Genomic DNA, 16,076 nt, shown 5'->3' with positions numbered 1-16,076 from the left:
CACACTCTCCTAAGACCAGTTTTTCAAAGTAAAATGTCATCATTGCTCACTTAACTTACAGTTATCTAACTCTTCCATCAGTTAAGCTATGGGAGTTGCTTTAACTCTGTGGTTTACCTCCCTATAGATAATAGTTTCTGTGCATTTTATGCAAACTGTCCAAGTGCTAAAAATGTTTTTCGGCATGTTTAAAAACGCAGCTGTCTGCAGCTGCAGCCAAGTCAAATACAGGAAGTCGCGTCTAAGTTTTATGTTAAAACAGAGCCTATTTTTTGCACTGTTTCTGTCTATTTACTGCACTGTCTGCTCGGGGGTTCTCTAGTTGATATAATCAAACTACTGTAACGTCCTGCATATTGATTTGATTGAAAATACCCCGAAATTCAGGCTAACATCTGTTACTAAAACTTCATCTTTATTATTTTTAATCAGGGTTGTTACTTTTAGACATTTAAAAATAAAAATGTGAAGAAGATTAAATATGCATTTTTATTATTTACGGTAATATGTGCAGCAGGTGAAGGGATTTTCAACGAGCAATAGTGAAAAATGTAGGTGGGGGATGTTGTGTGTGCATTCATGTTGACAGCTGTGTTATGCAATGTTCAGGGAAAGAGGATCTTATATGCATTATACATACTGTATATTCCGTTGGTTTAATACATGCAGGAACTTTTTTAAGGAATTGATAAATAAAGATTGTGCTTCATGCTTCGCACCTCAATCAACAATATATTGTTTACAATGTAGTTTTTATTCTGCACTTTTAAAATAGATATCGGCTTTTGACATTTCTTTTGTGTGCTAAAATGACTTAATGCTTCACTGACATTGCAGATTTGCTTGTTGATCTCTCCTCGGCTGACTTGAAAGTAAGCTTAACGTATGCACTACGCTCAGTTAGCCGATGTTCTGATAAGTGGGACTGCTTAGTTTGCTTTTGGCCCAAGTCCTCAAATAGGCACACGGGGGAAAATCAATCGGTATGACTCTAATCATGACACAAAGAACTGTATGCAGTATCTACAACACCTGGCAGAAGTATTTAAGCTGTGCAAAACCTTTCAGCCTATGTTAACTCCACAGATGTAAAAGTATTTTATTTGGATTTTTACATTAAAGATCAACACAAATAAAGGAATACATAATTTTTAACAGTTTTAAAATGCCAGCTCAGAGAGTCTCCAGAAGTCCCTGGTTGTTAAATAGAGGACTTTTATGTGTGTAATTTAATCTCATTATAAATACAGATGTTTTGATTTGTAGAAGACATTAGTGAACAAACAGCAGCTTGAAGACCAGCGAACATAGACGACAAATAAGGGAGAAAGTTGTGGGAAAGACATTATTGTCTACCTAAACATGGTGGAGGTTCACTTTCCAGCAACACTAACATACAGCAAGAGTTACAATGAAACAGTAGAGACCTCAACAGACAAACTGTAATTGTAGTAAAATGTGGTTCTACGAAGCGTTGACTCAATAGAGCTGCATTCAAAGACACACTGTGCTTTTAAGATTTTGATTGGTTAAAAAAATGAAAGACATGTACCACTTTACAAGTACGCTCCATGGGATGCTCTATATTTCCAAATATTTGCAAGAATACATTGAAGTTTGAGGTCACAACATGACAAAACATGAAAAAGTTAAAAAGTTAGGAAGTGTTCTTCCAGGTGCTGCATATCAAGGGGGTTTATAGAAGACCTGGATATTTCCATGCTGCAGTTATTACTACCATGAAAAGACAAAAACAACTGAATATCTTAAGCTGACATAAACCTTGAGGATTGGCGCAACCCCCAGCCCCAAGTTTGTCCTTTAATCAAAATCAGCCAGATGTTTTTGATTTAAAGAATATTTATGCGTATAGACACTTTGTTCTTTGTGAAGTACATGTTTATTTACAGTGTAAATTTAGGGAAGTGTGGGTCGTCGGGACAGAGATCTAACATCCATAAAGCTGCTTTTCTTGTCATTGTCATATTGATGCTTAAGAGAAGCGTCCCAAAACAACTCAGTGTCTGCTGATAGGAAGGTTTTTACAGCTTGAGTTCTGTAGGTTGGATTAGGCTCAGGGTTGTGGTCACCTGTTTTCTACCTACACCCACAGAAAGCTCCCACTTGACCAGAAACAGAAATATACCAGCACTATTTGTGAAAGCTTGTGTGACTCTGTGGGTGAGGGATGGGTGGGTGTGCAGGGGGAAACAGACCCATGGGAAAAGTGTAATTTAGGGTTAGCCAAGAATAGAAAAGAGACCAAAAACGCTCTAGTTGTTTTGCTTTACATTCATGGTCTAGGATTGCAGGTTTAGAGGTTTGTTGAGTTCAAACTGGACGTTTAGTTTTGACACTGAACCAGGTATATCATCATCATTTACATTAACTTAGATCAACACTTTATTATATTTTTCAGTGACCAGTCAGTCTGAATTATTTTTACAAGCAGAATCACAAATTTGTATTTTTGAACATCTGTATGAAAACTTAAGAATGATAAAAACATGAGTACTGATTCAAATTAGGGCTGCACCGATTGCAGCTTTCTGGCTGATCACCGATCTTTTAAAAAGCTTAACTTGCTGATTCCGATTTTGGCCGATACGATTTTTTTTGTTTGTTTGATATGATGCTCAATATAGCAAGAAAGTTGTTGAGTTGGCAACAGTGGGGTCACTATTGTTAATGATAAATGTCCAGTCATAACTTGGTGGGCCGGTCTGTCACGCAAACCTTTGTCACCGGAGAGCAAAAGAGGACAGTGGTTGATTCTTAGACCTTTGCCAAGCTAGATACAATCGGTGGATAAGATTGGCTTCATATGTAAAACCGGCCGATCGCCGATCTCCCAAAATTAAAAAATTGGCTCCGATAAATCAGTGCACCCCTACTTCAAATAACACCTTATCTCAGTTTTTAGTTTAGTGCATTACATATTTTATTTTACTCCAACTGTAACAAATGTAACTAACTATGGGAACTGCAAGAGATAATCCTTGTAACTTGTACAGAATTACATCTTGAACCTTAGCTTTTAGGTCCCATCCTTATGAGTTTTAAGTTTCGATATTAATCAACCACAGCTTTTCTTCCCCGTTTTGCCCAGCTTCTCCTACTTCATGGCCTTCTCGTGCACCTCAACACCACCCACAGTCCCAACCAATGCAAAGCCAACACCTCCCAACAGACTTTCTCCTCCTGCTCCCACTCAGTGAATGGCTGCTCTTAGCCTAGCGTCCCCTCCTCTCTACTCGTATATGCATATTTTTGTCTCGCTCTCCTCTGCCTGTGTGTATTTATTTCTGAACACACCTGCCCTATCTGGCTGTGTGTCTTCAACAGGCTTTCTGGGTCAGACGCCTCTTGTAATTTTCCATTCTGACTTGTTGATACCGACAAAAGGGGCTTGTCAACCATCTGGCTCAGAAATCCCGAAGACGGTTTGAGTCGTGTTAATCCGTTTTGGACCAGGCCGGCTCATCTGAGCTGACTGGAGCTGCGGGTGTTCAGCAGGGAGATTCAGCCGCTCATAAGTGAGCTGCTGCATGTGATATTCTTTACATTTAATTAGGCTTTAAAGCTAATTAAAGCTGACTTTGAGGTTTGTGCCTGTCTCTAGTTTGAATCTACTAAATTTCAGGTTATAGGTTTTTTGACTACATTTCAGTGGTGTGGTTTGATAAACACGATAAAAAAGAATGATTGGCAGCGCTAAACCCCTCCCCTTGATTGTGATTGGCTGTTTCTAACAGAGCAGTGAATTTGTTCAGGTAACTGCAGAACCATAAGAGAAGGCAGAGGAGCTTCATTTATTTATTTTTTTCAGATTACCCGTCTCATATTATGCTGTCACGACATAGTGATAGTTTTAACATATGTAAAAGAAAAACATATTTTTAATAAAACTTACATATGGCAGTGGTGTTGCATGTATTTGGAGTAAAATAGATTAAACCACACTCAGAATTTTTACGATAACTTTTGCCCCGAAAGTGAAACCAGGTTTTGATCAATGAGGAACAAAAAGGCTCTGGAAACCGATAATTTAATATATGGCATATTTAAATATTTCAAGTTTGACATTTAATAAATGTTTTTTATTTAATCATTATTTGACCATGAAGTCCCTTTAGATAAAATCTATTTTTTAAGGAGACCTGACGAAGAGGCACCCTGTGTACAGTATACAAAACGATAATTAAAAGGTAGATGTTTATTATCAATCATGTGATACATGAACCTTGTGATACATGTTGTGTCAGAGAAAATCTGACTGAGTAAAATTATTTTTTCTATTCTTGCACATTAAGTTGATATTCAAAAGCATTTCGGTCTTACGTGCTTCAAGGTCAAGATGTTTCTTCTCTCTGTATTTATTTTATTTTTTTTGCTGCCTCAAGCAGCTGCACCTTAAACTGAGCTCTCCAGGAACGCAAAGTTTCAGAACGTCCTCATCTATAGGTTCACTGACAAACTCCAATATTGTTTTTGGAGGGTTCAAACTTTTTCCTGGCATGCTTCCCACACAAGTCAAACATAAGCTGTATATTTGGCGTCGCGGACTTTGACACCAAGAGCCATCGACGTTATCTTGAGCTAAATTTACCAGGTTGATCAGGCTTGGACTAGTTGGCACAAGTACTGATGATGTATTTCTTTACAGTGAATGGATCTGATTCATTTCTGAATAACTCTGGAGATCTTTACTAAGATAAGCTCAAATCTTTGGACATCAAGATCAGATCAGACTAAATAATTTCAAGACTTTTTAGACATCTTCGCTTGGTATCCCATTACATGTGGAGGGTGTTGTATTTTACCTAAACTGGACTGATATCCTTCAGATTTATCACTCTGCTTTCTTTGTTTTTGGTTAGATGGAGAAGCCCGCTCTGGATTCCAGTGAGGAGAGTACCTGGTTGGGAGAGGGCCAGTCTGAGGTCCAGCTTGCAACCAGTCCTGACCCAACAGAGCCAAATGAAGAAGATCGACCAGCCTGGGATTCTAAAATCCAGTATGTGTTGGCTCAGGTCGGCTTCAGCGTGGGCTTGGGGAACGTCTGGAGGTTTCCATACCTTTGCCACCAAAATGGAGGAGGTAAACGTCTTTCAATAAAGAAAGTACTCTGGAGTCAAACCTTTAAGACATTTCAACATTTAATCTTGTTGTTAAATGAAAAGGAAACATCTTTCTTCTTTCAATTCTTCCAGGGGCCTTCATGCTTTTGTATGTTTTTCTTTTACTGATTGTGGGAGTCCCCCTGTTTTTTATGGAGCTGGCAGCTGGCCAGAATATTCGACAGGGAAGCATTGGCGTATGGAAGCACATCTCCCCGAAGCTGGTGGGGATCGGCTACTCCAGCTGTGTGGTGAGTGTTGCTCCTTTAGGTTGAGGCATGTAAAAGTCATGTGGTAGCTGAAAAATCCCGCTTACTGTACTTGCTGTTTGCATGTGTTAGTTAAAGGATTATTAATCGGTAATAGTAATATTTAAAGGGAAGGGCCGAGATTGGTCTGATTAAATAATCTGCAGATTCCTGTGTCTTCTGCTGAGTAGCCTCTAGTGTTTCTTTTGTCCCACGGTCTTTGAACTAACTCTCTTTTGATCAGTAGAGGTAGTGTGTATATACTTAGAGATGGTAGTGATTTCATTTCATGCTGTAACTTGAGAGCAGAGCAAATCGCTGTTGCTTTTTGCTGTCAGACTCTTGTGTAACACTTTTCTCTGCAGACAAGACAAGGCAACCTCACAGCCCAAAGAGAATAGATAGTAGTATGTAACATTTTTACGATAATTTTTTCTTTTTAAATAGAAATCAATTATATTCATTTGCTTTTTATCTCATTTTCAATCCAGTAGATTATATTTGCTTTGTGTCTCAACACAGAAATATTTTAATTGCTTCTCAATGACATTAAGGTTCCCCTATTTAAATATTTTTCCTGTAATGTTGTACATATGGATGTGGAAACAATGACATGCAAGCATGGAGGTGGAATTATCATGGTTTGGGATGCTTTGTTGCAGCAGGACCTGGTTACCTCCACAATGTGTATCAAATATTGAGGAAAATATGAGGCTATCTGTTAAAATATGAAGCAGAACTGGATCCTACAGGAGGACCATGACCCAAAACATACCAATAAGCCCACCAACGACAGACTGGGAGTCAAGGAATGGAAAGTTCTGGTCAAAGCCTGAATCTTGATCTCATTTAGATTTTATGGTTTGACCTCAGATGTTCAAGAAAACCATCAAACATGTCACAACAGAGCGTGAGGAATGGATCTGCTTTGCTCAGACTGGTGATGAAAACTGGTTGATGGTCACAACATGGTGTTTATTTTGACAAGACATTCTAGTTTAAGTCACAGCGTTTTTAAAATTAAAAATCTTAATCCTAATTAATAAAAATATTAAAAAAAGGCTCCAATTTAAAAAGATCTGTTCTAGTTAAACAATGAATGTACATGTAAAACGTTGGCATTTTTCTGCAGGAAGTGCTTTGTTTTGAATGGATTTAAATGAAACAATTAATTCTCTGCACCACTGACCTTAAAACCAAAGTCAGTCATTAGTTCAGTTCATAGACTCGTAAACACACAGCGTAAAACTTTCCCACTTATCCGTCTATTTGTTCACGTCGCTGACCTTTTCTGACAATACTCCACGAATGTCTGGCTCCAGGGAGAACAGCCTTTAGAGACACATGACCCCCCACCACAGCGCTGGAGACATAAAGTCATTCACTTTCTACCAGCAAGGAGGACAGAACCTCACTGGCAAAATGTCCAGCAGTACGGCAGCTCAGTGAAGTGCTTGGCTAATGCACATTTATTCTTTTTTGATTGGACTCGTTGATCACTGAGTTTGTACATATTTCAGTCTCGTTTCAGTTCATTTGTTCATAGCAAAAATTAGGATAAAAGATTGTTTTGCTGCCTTCACAACAGGAACGAGGATCTCCCGCCTCTTTGTGATTAACAGTAGTAACTTTGGTGTAATGTATGCCTTTAAAGGCAACGGGTACCGTATTTACCGACTATAGGGTACCGACTATAGAGCGCACCTCACTATAAGGCGCATCTACAAAGTTTTTTTTTTTTTTTTTAAACTGGAAACGTACATATATATAAGCCGCATCAGGCTATAAGGCGCTGGTATCTCCGCCGCTCTCGGTTTTCCACAAGGACGCAGCAGCAAGGACGTCTCCAGGATTCATTCACACCGAGCTATTTCCTTCCTACCAGATCTTTAGCCTTCACCTTAAAAGCGACGTCATATGAGCTTCTTTGTGTTGTTTCCATGATGAGGGGGTGAGTTTGAAAACATTTATCCGTCGTGTCTGCTGCTAGCTTGTACTTGTTCTAAATGAAAATTCGCACTTTCCTCTTTGATTTCCAATTTTGAGTTAAGATTATTCACTTCCTGCTAAAGCGCCCCCTGGTGGTTGAAGAAAAATCCACAGAAAAGTCTCACAGCGCTACAAGATGCGTGGTTCAAAGCGTGGGGAAAAAGTAGCGGCTTATAGTCCGAAAAATGCGGTAATTCTAAAAAAAATGTCAAGGTAGAAAAACTATTCATAACAGAAACAGATAACAAATTATTATTTTTTTTAACCTCTTGAAGTTTTAATACCTGCTTGGGAATATTTATTTACATGTGCAAACACTGTTTTGTCTGATACTTTGATAGACTTAATTAAATAGATCACATCTGTGTTATTCTGCTGGGATGAAGGTACAAAATGTTTGGTTCTTTGCTAAGTCGATTTGAAACGTTGCTTTACCTCTTATGTTGCACCTGAATTATTGCTCTGTTATGCTGAAACAGAGCATAACAGAGCATTTCCATAAATGCATCTGATACCAAATGTTGAGTTACTAAAACAACAGTCAAAATCTAAAGAAAGATTTTAAATTAACTTTTGTTTGAAAATCGCGAAAAGCCCTTTTAGGACCACTTTCTTCCTAACAGTCTAGCAGACTTTTCCCACAGTGTATTAATCATTCTCAAGTTCACAGTCATAATTTAAGCCATTTTTCTTCTTCCTCAGGTCTGTTTTTATGTAGCTCTTTACTATAATGTCATCATTGCATGGAGTATTTTCTACTTGGGAAATTCCTTCCAGTATCCTTTGCCGTGGGAACAGTGCCCGATTGATGCAGGCACCAATGAAACAGGTACGAGCGTAACAGAGACGTTTAATCAAACATGTCATGTAAGCATCTAAACTGTTGTCTGTCTTCAATGAACAGTAAAGGAATGTGCGAGTAGCTCTCCAACGCAGTATTTCTGGTTCAGGAAAGCGCTGAACATCACTAATTCGATAGAGGAATCTGGAGAGTTTAACCCCATCATGACGGGATGCTTACTGGCTGCTTGGGCGATCGTATCGCTGGCTATGATCAAGGGCATCAAGTCCTCCGCAAGGGTGAGAGAAAACCAACCTCAACAATCCTTACATCATCACTAAGTGTTTTAAGGAACTGTAAAACTTTCAGGGACATATTTTCATTGTGAGCACTGGTTGGTTAAATCTGGATGCTTTGAGAGAAAAGTAATATTCTTGGAAATAAATCTTTCTATGTTTCTTCTCACCTTAGGTGATGTACTTCTCCTCAGTTTTTCCCTATGTGGTGCTCTTCATTTTCCTCATCAGAGGGATGTTGTTGGATGGAGCCATAGATGGAATCACATATATGTTTTATCCCAAAGTAAACAGGCCAGATATGTTTAGTTCTAGAAAATCTGTATTAACAAATCAAAGAGGGCAGTTTTTCTCAATGAGATCTTCTGTGATATTTCACAGCTTGAGATTTGGGGGAACGTACAGGTGTGGCGCCAGGCGGCTACACAGGTGTTTTTTGCATTGGGTCTGGGCTATGGCTCCGTTATCGCATATTCCTCCTACAATCCGGTCCACAACAACTGCCACAGGGATGCCCTGATGGTCTCCGGCATCAACTTTATGACATCTGTGCTGGCCTCACTGGTGGTTTTCGTGGTGCTGGGTTTCCGGGCCAAAAACATCGCCCTACGTTGCGTTGCTGAGTATGTATACCTATGGGTAATGTTTCAATCTCACTTTCACAATTTTATTGTCTTCTCATAAAACCTGCATTCCTTATATTTGTTCCTTTATCTCAACCTCTTCCAGAAATCTTGGTGTGTTAAATCTTATGTCCTCTAACGGATCCAGCCACCGCTGGTGGCCTTCGTTCAACGTTACGGATCCGAGCTCCGTGTCTTTATCTGAATACAGACAGTGGTACCATGAGCTCGGCTCCACGCTGGGTCCACAGCTCACTGACTGCAATTTGGAGGAGGAGATGAACAAGGTAACGCTCAGAACGAATAAACTCAACTCAAAAACTCAAAAATAAATGTACTGCTTTGAAAATTTGTGATGGTGCTGATGAACTTTTGTGCGCTACTATCTGACCTCATGGCAATGCAATCAGAAGCAGAGAAAATGAACCGGATGGGAATATTTTACTTCTTTGGTCTATTTCTATGTCTGCTTTGACAACACAGAAGTATGAACAATTATTATAAATAGTAAGAAAGAAAACTATCTCCAGTCTCCATATACAGGTGAAACCAGATCCAGTTAACATTTTTCAGATGAAAATATGTTTATACAACTTCTAAAAGGTTTATAGATGTTAAAAAAAAACAGACAGAGAACAGGCCCAAACTTGGTCTCTATTGTTGTGTTGTGTAGTTTAACCTTATGATATAAATATAAACATATAGCATAAAATAATTAGAGAAAAATGAAAGCAGGCAAAACACAAAAACCTTTCCAGTTCCGTTAAACATTCTTAGAAGTATAAAAAAAGTGATAATAAATCCATCTGTTTACCAATTTGTTAAAAAATAACATTTAGTTTATCATTAAATTTAAAAAATACTTATGAATGAACAAATCAACAAATCAAAATCGGGAAATAAAATTGCTGCATAAAGTGAGCCATTGCAAAATTTACTGAGGTTTTGTCTTCTGTAATAATATGCTGTTATAACATGCATATTAAATGTCTTATATACCCGATTTTATAACAAATTAACTTAAAATAGCATATGAAATATGGTAGGTAAATGTACCTATAATAACTCTTATCAGTCAATAGTTCATACAGTTCTATCTTGGCTTGATGTAGATCAGATGTAATAATAGAAACACATAAATGTGCGTTGAAATAAAGCTTTAAAGATAGACATTATTTTTATTGCACCCATAGATGAGTAATCGGAGCTATAAGAACATGCTGCTTGCAGGAGGCTTGTGTTACCGATACAATATGCTTTTACAAAACACAGAGGAGATCATGCGATCTCCCTGTGTTTATGTTGTGTAAAAAAATCTGCAGAGTCAAACGAAGAGCTGTAGGAGGAATAATCAGCATAATGTGTACAGTTTCAGCCTCCTCTTTGTGTCTGCAGGGCGTTGAGGGGACGGGCCTGGCATTCATAGCATTCACTGAAGTCATGGCCCTCTTCCCGGCCAGCCCCTTCTGGTCCACGCTGTTCTTCCTGATGCTCCTCAACCTGGGCCTGAGCACCATGTTCGGGACCATGCAGGGGATCCTCACGCCTCTCATGGACAACTTTAAACTGCTGGGCCGCCATCGGACCCTCCTCACCGGTACCGCAACACGTCCCCAAACACTCAGTGTGCACAGGGAGCCATGCAGGGATTGTAACGAATTGTTGAACGTTATTTAAAAATACAGGCCTTTCCAGCAAAATGTGTGAGGTTCCAGTTGAACTTTTCCACATTTTATGTCATTATAACCACATATTTGTTTGTATTTCATTGGACTTATACACTTTTGATTGTGAAGTAAAAATAAGATGATATTTTCAAGTCTTGTGTCTTATTGGTGTCAGGTCTGTGAAAGCATAGTTTCTCTATTTTAGACAGTGTTTAGTTGGGTTGCATTGAAAGGGTTCTGCTTCTTTATTACCGGGTTTGTTACTTTTCTGTGACATCATCATCATCATCATACTTATTTGGGGCAATTGAGAGTAAAGGAGTTTAAAAACGAATGCACTCCAGACTTTCCAGATTTTTATTTGTGGAAAGCTACCACATACACATTACATTTCTACCACTTTACATTTATGCACTTTGTGTTGGTCTTTTAAATTTAATCTATGTAATAAAATACGTTGAGGTTTGTGGTTGTAATGTGACAAAATCTAAAAAGGTTGAATGATTGTATATTTTCAGTGGCGGTACATATAAACATAAAATACCAGAAAATTAAACAATATAAGCAAATAAATATTGTATTAAATATATATTTTTTGTGCTCAGATAGTTTAGTTATGTTTCTCTTATTGTGTTTTTTTTTCTTCTTGCTTTTCAGTGTTCAGCTGTGCCTTGGGGTTCATAATCGGATTATTGTTCACCCAGCGATCTGGCAATTATTTTGTGATGATGTTTGACGACTACTCTGCAACCCTGCCACTTGTTATTGTTGTGATTTTTGAAACAATCAGTGTGGCATGGGTTTATGGCACAGATCGGTAAGAGACAGTATTTGGTTGCAAAAATACTTGGATAAAATCTTTGTATATCTTTTTTCATGATCATCTTGCCTAACTTGAACAGAAATACCACCTTGGGTGAAATGTTTTCTATCTGCAGTTTCCTGGACGATATTGAACTCATGCTCAAATGGCGCCCCCCAGTGGTGTACAAATATCTCTGGAAATACGTGTGTCTGCTGGCAATGGTTGGTCTCCTTGCTGCCAGTTTACTTCGAATGGTTTTCAAGGGACCCACGTACACTGCCTGGAATCAGACCGCAGTAAGATTTGCCTTTTCAATCAGACATATTAGAAAATATTTAAGGCTAAAATTACATTTGTTTTTTAACAATTATAACCCAGAATACCAGTCATGTTCTGTTAAAAAATGTAAAGAAATGAGAAACGTGAGAGAGGTTATTGAAGGCTTTCTCTGCATGCTTAGCTCACGGTGGGGTCATGGTGACCTTTGACTCGGTCTATGTAAAAGTGAAATCCAGCTCAGTCAGATTTAGACCTGGAAACAGATGTCACCCCAGACCATTTGTCTCATTGCTTCATGGAAAATATGTTTTACCTACTTTAACTGAATATATCTGGATTAAACATAATGCTGTTCATTTCTGTTTGAAACAAACTTAATATATTGTCTTAATTCAGTACATACAGAGATATAGTTGATAGATTTTATTTCTGTTATATTTCTAATATGAACACTGGATTCAGATAAAGTAGAAAATTACAAAGTAAAAAAAAAAAAAAAAACAGATTCCAAATGCAGAGAAGTTCATCTGCTGAAAAGTAACAGATCAACAGTATTTTCAGTCAATATTTGGTTGGGTGTGTAGAAAATCAGCCTATGGCACTGCTGAGGTGTAATGGAAGCCCAGGTTGCTGTAAAATCGTCCTTCAGCTTGTCTGCACTGTTGACTATCTCCTAAATCTCCCACACTTTTCTATTTTGCTGCATTAATGTTCATGGATACAGCCTCACGTCACTTACCATCCTATCGGAGCTTGTTCCAATAGAAACGACTGTCAACTCGACTGTTTTTGCTGTTAATGTGCTGAGACTGTAATATGACATCTCTGTTTTAAAAGCCTGTTATCTAATTTTCTGAGAAACTGAATGTTGCGTTTGTATTATTCATAAGGTATGATAATGAGAAATAACAGGAATAAGCACTTCAAATATGTCACTCTTTCTGTGCTAAATGTATTAGATGGAGGGATTTTAATCAACTTTTCAAATGTTTTGTGAAAGATTAAAATTCTCTGACTTTTCACAAACTTTTTTTTTTTAGCTTAGTATTAACTCCAGTGCAATCTTCTTCATCCTCCTGTGTGCCGTTTGTCTTTCCAGGCCTCTGAGATGACGCTGGCGTACCCAGGCTGGGCCCTGGCTATGATCGTCATACTCATCGTGTTCGCCAGCCTTCCTGTGCCCATCGGCTACATCCACTCCGTGCTGAAAAGCCGCTCCGCCCTCGACATCCCCCCCCAGGAGGGCCCCGGCCCCGAGGTGCACCGCGAGCTGTACACCAAGTGCAACTCCACCGATCAGCTGGACTCCAACTCACATCCGGCCCCCTGTGAGGAAGACGGGGTTCGTCCCAGGACTTCCTTCCTGCCGGTGGGCAACGAGCAGTACCGGCTCCTTCCACAGCAGGAGGAGGAGGAAGGGGAAGAGGAAGAGGAGGAAGACACAGGAGTGTGAGGGGGATGTTCAAGCTGATCAAAATTTGGACTGTGATGAGAAAAGACTAAAGTGAGAACAGTCCGTTACAGTATTTTTTTTTTTTCGTCAGAACGATTATCTATTTTATATCTTTAGCCAAAATCATTTTCAGTATTTAAAAATGAAATCCAACTCCTCCAGCTGGCTCCCTACTCCACTTTCTGAACCAAGTTTAAACTGACTGAAGAGAAACATGCAGCTTCTATTCACCATCTTAACTTCATGCGGGAGTCGTAACTGAGCCGGTGGTCAATCAAGCCACCAATCGGCTACGAGAAGTATGTTTTTAGATAAATAAGGCTTTAATTTGCAAGAAAAACTCTGCTTCGAGAAACTGTGATGTTTGCATGTCTGCGTATGATAGTGGTGTTAGTCTGTGTGAAACCGGACAGAGATTCAACCGTTTTGATTTTTGTGATCAGTGTCTTCAGACTAGAGAGGTTGAAAGGATGGAGCTGCACGTTTTAATGCCTTGGCAGGAAAAAGATGAAACTTTACTTTGATAGTTTGGAGTTTACTCACCGTTCGCTTCAGGGAGGATTCTGTCTCCTGAACGTTTTGATATCAACTGACCGGTTCTGTCCAGGTGACTGGACCGCTGCGTCCCGCCACCTGGACATTCGACACCCAAACTGATGAGCATCAAACAAAGCACACACACAGACCATTTCAAAAGAGTAACTTTGTTGTTTTAATTTGTTGTTGAAAATGAGTCGCAGATATGAAATAAAACTATTTTATTTGACAGGTTGAAAAGTGACATTCTGGATTAAGTAAATGAAAAACAATAAAGAATTAATCAGTGTTGATGAAAGGAATCAACTTAAACCAATAAATATCAGAATAAGAAGTTTATGTTTTGTTTCACCTCTTGGCTTTTCTAACAACTTTTATTCTGTAAAGAATATATTTCGCTAATGTGAAACATTATTTTAGCTCAATCTCTTTGAGCTAAAACCCAAAATACCAAAATACACTTTATTGTATCAAAGTGTCTTCACAAGAATGTCATGCAAAAAGGACAACATGGTGTTTTTGCTTTTATTTAAAACAGGAAAGCAAGAGTTATTCCTACTACTGCTAAAATAATACAACATATTAGTATTATTATTAATACAAAGTATTCTAAATATTGTTGACTATTACAATTGTGATTAAGCTTATGATATGTATTTATTATTTTATTAAATTACACAGACTTATTAGAAATACCTTATTACCAGCCACTTATCTGTAGTGTTCAAGTATACCTGCTCATTCTACCATTTACCATTTTGTTGTTTAAAAGAGCAACAAACAGCTGAATTAATTTTTTTCTCTAGGCTATAAAGAATGATAGCAGCCTCCTTTCAGCCAGCTGATCAGTAGTGTGCAGCAGCTACTCTGCTCTAAACAGCCAGTGGAAACATTCCAGCTCTGTCTCTGGCATCTGGTTAACAAAGACTTAAAATTGTAGTGATCTTGAATGTCTTAGTGGTTGTGAAAGTAACTTTTTGAAACTGAAATATCTGTTGGTAGCGGTAGTTGCAATATTTTTGTCTGATTTTGACAAATCACACAAAACAGTTTTTTCAGTATTAGACATTTTCTGTTGAAATGAGATCTGGGCTTTTTGCCGGCTATATTAAGTCGACTTGCCTTCCAGAAGAACGACTTTAACGCTCTTAGCTCAGCAGATAGATACATTATCATCTGGGTAAATCATTTCATCATCAACAAACTGGAATAACCCAACGTTGTTGCAGAGCAGTAGCTGTGAGAAATGCTGGGGGTTTCAGTCTTTCTGTGTTTCTTTGGAATGTTACAAAACAAGATTTGTGACTCATAACAGAACAAAACTTTTATCCAGGTATCCACAGCTTCTCTTTAATCCACCAGAACCTTCTGTCTTTCATTTCTTTGGTGGGTTTCTGTTTTGAATGCATGTTGCTGGAGCTTTGACTTTTGTTTTTTTTTCTTGTTTTTTTGTTTTTTGGTCAATCTGTATTTTTCTCTTATCCAGCCTTCTTAAATTGTTTGTCCAGCCAGTTTATAGAAACAAAAAAAAACATTTTGTTTCACTTTCTTTTATCTGCAGACTCATTTGCATACAGCAATTAGACATATTAATGCATTTGTTTCAGAAATACAAATTGCAGGGGAACTCCATCATTTTTCTTCAGTACTGAGTTATTCCGTATTTTTTTTGTAGCCTTGTTCGGAAAATGAATGTAACATTAATAAACTAGTGATTTCATCTTTTTTTTAAAAGTGATTGTTCTATTGAGAAATCTTTCTTTGAAACAAAAATAACCAGTGGATATGAGCGGCAACAGTTTTCATCTCTGTTTTGAGTTTTTCTGTGAGATCAGGATGATTTGAGTGCATCTTTTCTGAATTGGTTTGCTTTTGAAATAAATAAAAAAATGTGACAGTAAGACAGCAACTTTAGGTTACCTAATTATACCTGGGAAGATCACAGAAGTTTATACATGTATAGTTTTGTTGTGCTCAATAATGAAAGTGTTACTGCACCACAATGTGCAGAAACAAATCTAATTCTGCCAGCACCCTTGAATGTGAAAACAGATTAAAACAACTGACAAAGCACATTTTTGTTCCAGCTAAGGCTTCTTTGAAAAGTCAACATCTACATCATCATTTACAAGAATTCGAGACTTTAATTCATGCTTTTGTTTATTCTACATTGAGTTTGTGCTTGCAGGCTGCTCACATTGCAGCTGGAGTTCAAGAAACTTCTGCTACATCTCTTTCAGTGAAGACTTCCAGCCAGAGATGTATGACTTTCAGGTGA

The 16,076-nt window shown here is 38.1% G+C and overlaps 1 protein-coding gene across 2 annotated transcripts in view; it reads left to right on the top strand.

The window, feature by feature from the left end:
- slc6a16a (solute carrier family 6 member 16a) overlaps positions 1–15,699 on the top strand; it is a 20,563-nt gene extending 4,864 nt beyond the window's left edge. The window contains exons 1-12 of one of the 2 annotated variants that reach the window (XM_016676783.1): positions 3,311–3,536; positions 4,881–5,100; positions 5,214–5,371; positions 8,060–8,186; positions 8,262–8,437; positions 8,610–8,720; positions 8,816–9,057; positions 9,164–9,344; positions 10,453–10,654; positions 11,382–11,541; positions 11,663–11,825; positions 12,908–15,699. In XM_016676783.1, the coding sequence (XP_016532269.1) occupies positions 4,881–5,100; positions 5,214–5,371; positions 8,060–8,186; positions 8,262–8,437; positions 8,610–8,720; positions 8,816–9,057; positions 9,164–9,344; positions 10,453–10,654; positions 11,382–11,541; positions 11,663–11,825; positions 12,908–13,261 (2,094 nt within the window). In that variant the 5' untranslated portion in view covers positions 3,311–3,536 and the 3' untranslated portion in view covers positions 13,262–15,699. Of the gene's footprint in view, positions 1–3,310; positions 3,537–4,880; positions 5,101–5,213; positions 5,372–8,059; positions 8,187–8,261; positions 8,438–8,609; positions 8,721–8,815; positions 9,058–9,163; positions 9,345–10,452; positions 10,655–11,381; positions 11,542–11,662; positions 11,826–12,907 lie in introns of those variants that run through there. The other variant, XM_007562857.2, reaches the window with a different exon arrangement.
- The last annotated feature ends 377 nt before the right edge of the window (positions 15,700–16,076 follow it).

Source organism: Poecilia formosa, unplaced genomic scaffold (assembly GCF_000485575.1).
Source record: "Poecilia formosa unplaced genomic scaffold, Poecilia_formosa-5.1.2 Scaffold142, whole genome shotgun sequence".
Lineage (NCBI taxonomy): Eukaryota > Metazoa > Chordata > Actinopteri > Cyprinodontiformes > Poeciliidae > Poecilia > Poecilia formosa.
This window is presented reverse-complemented; position numbering and strand designations above follow the sequence as displayed.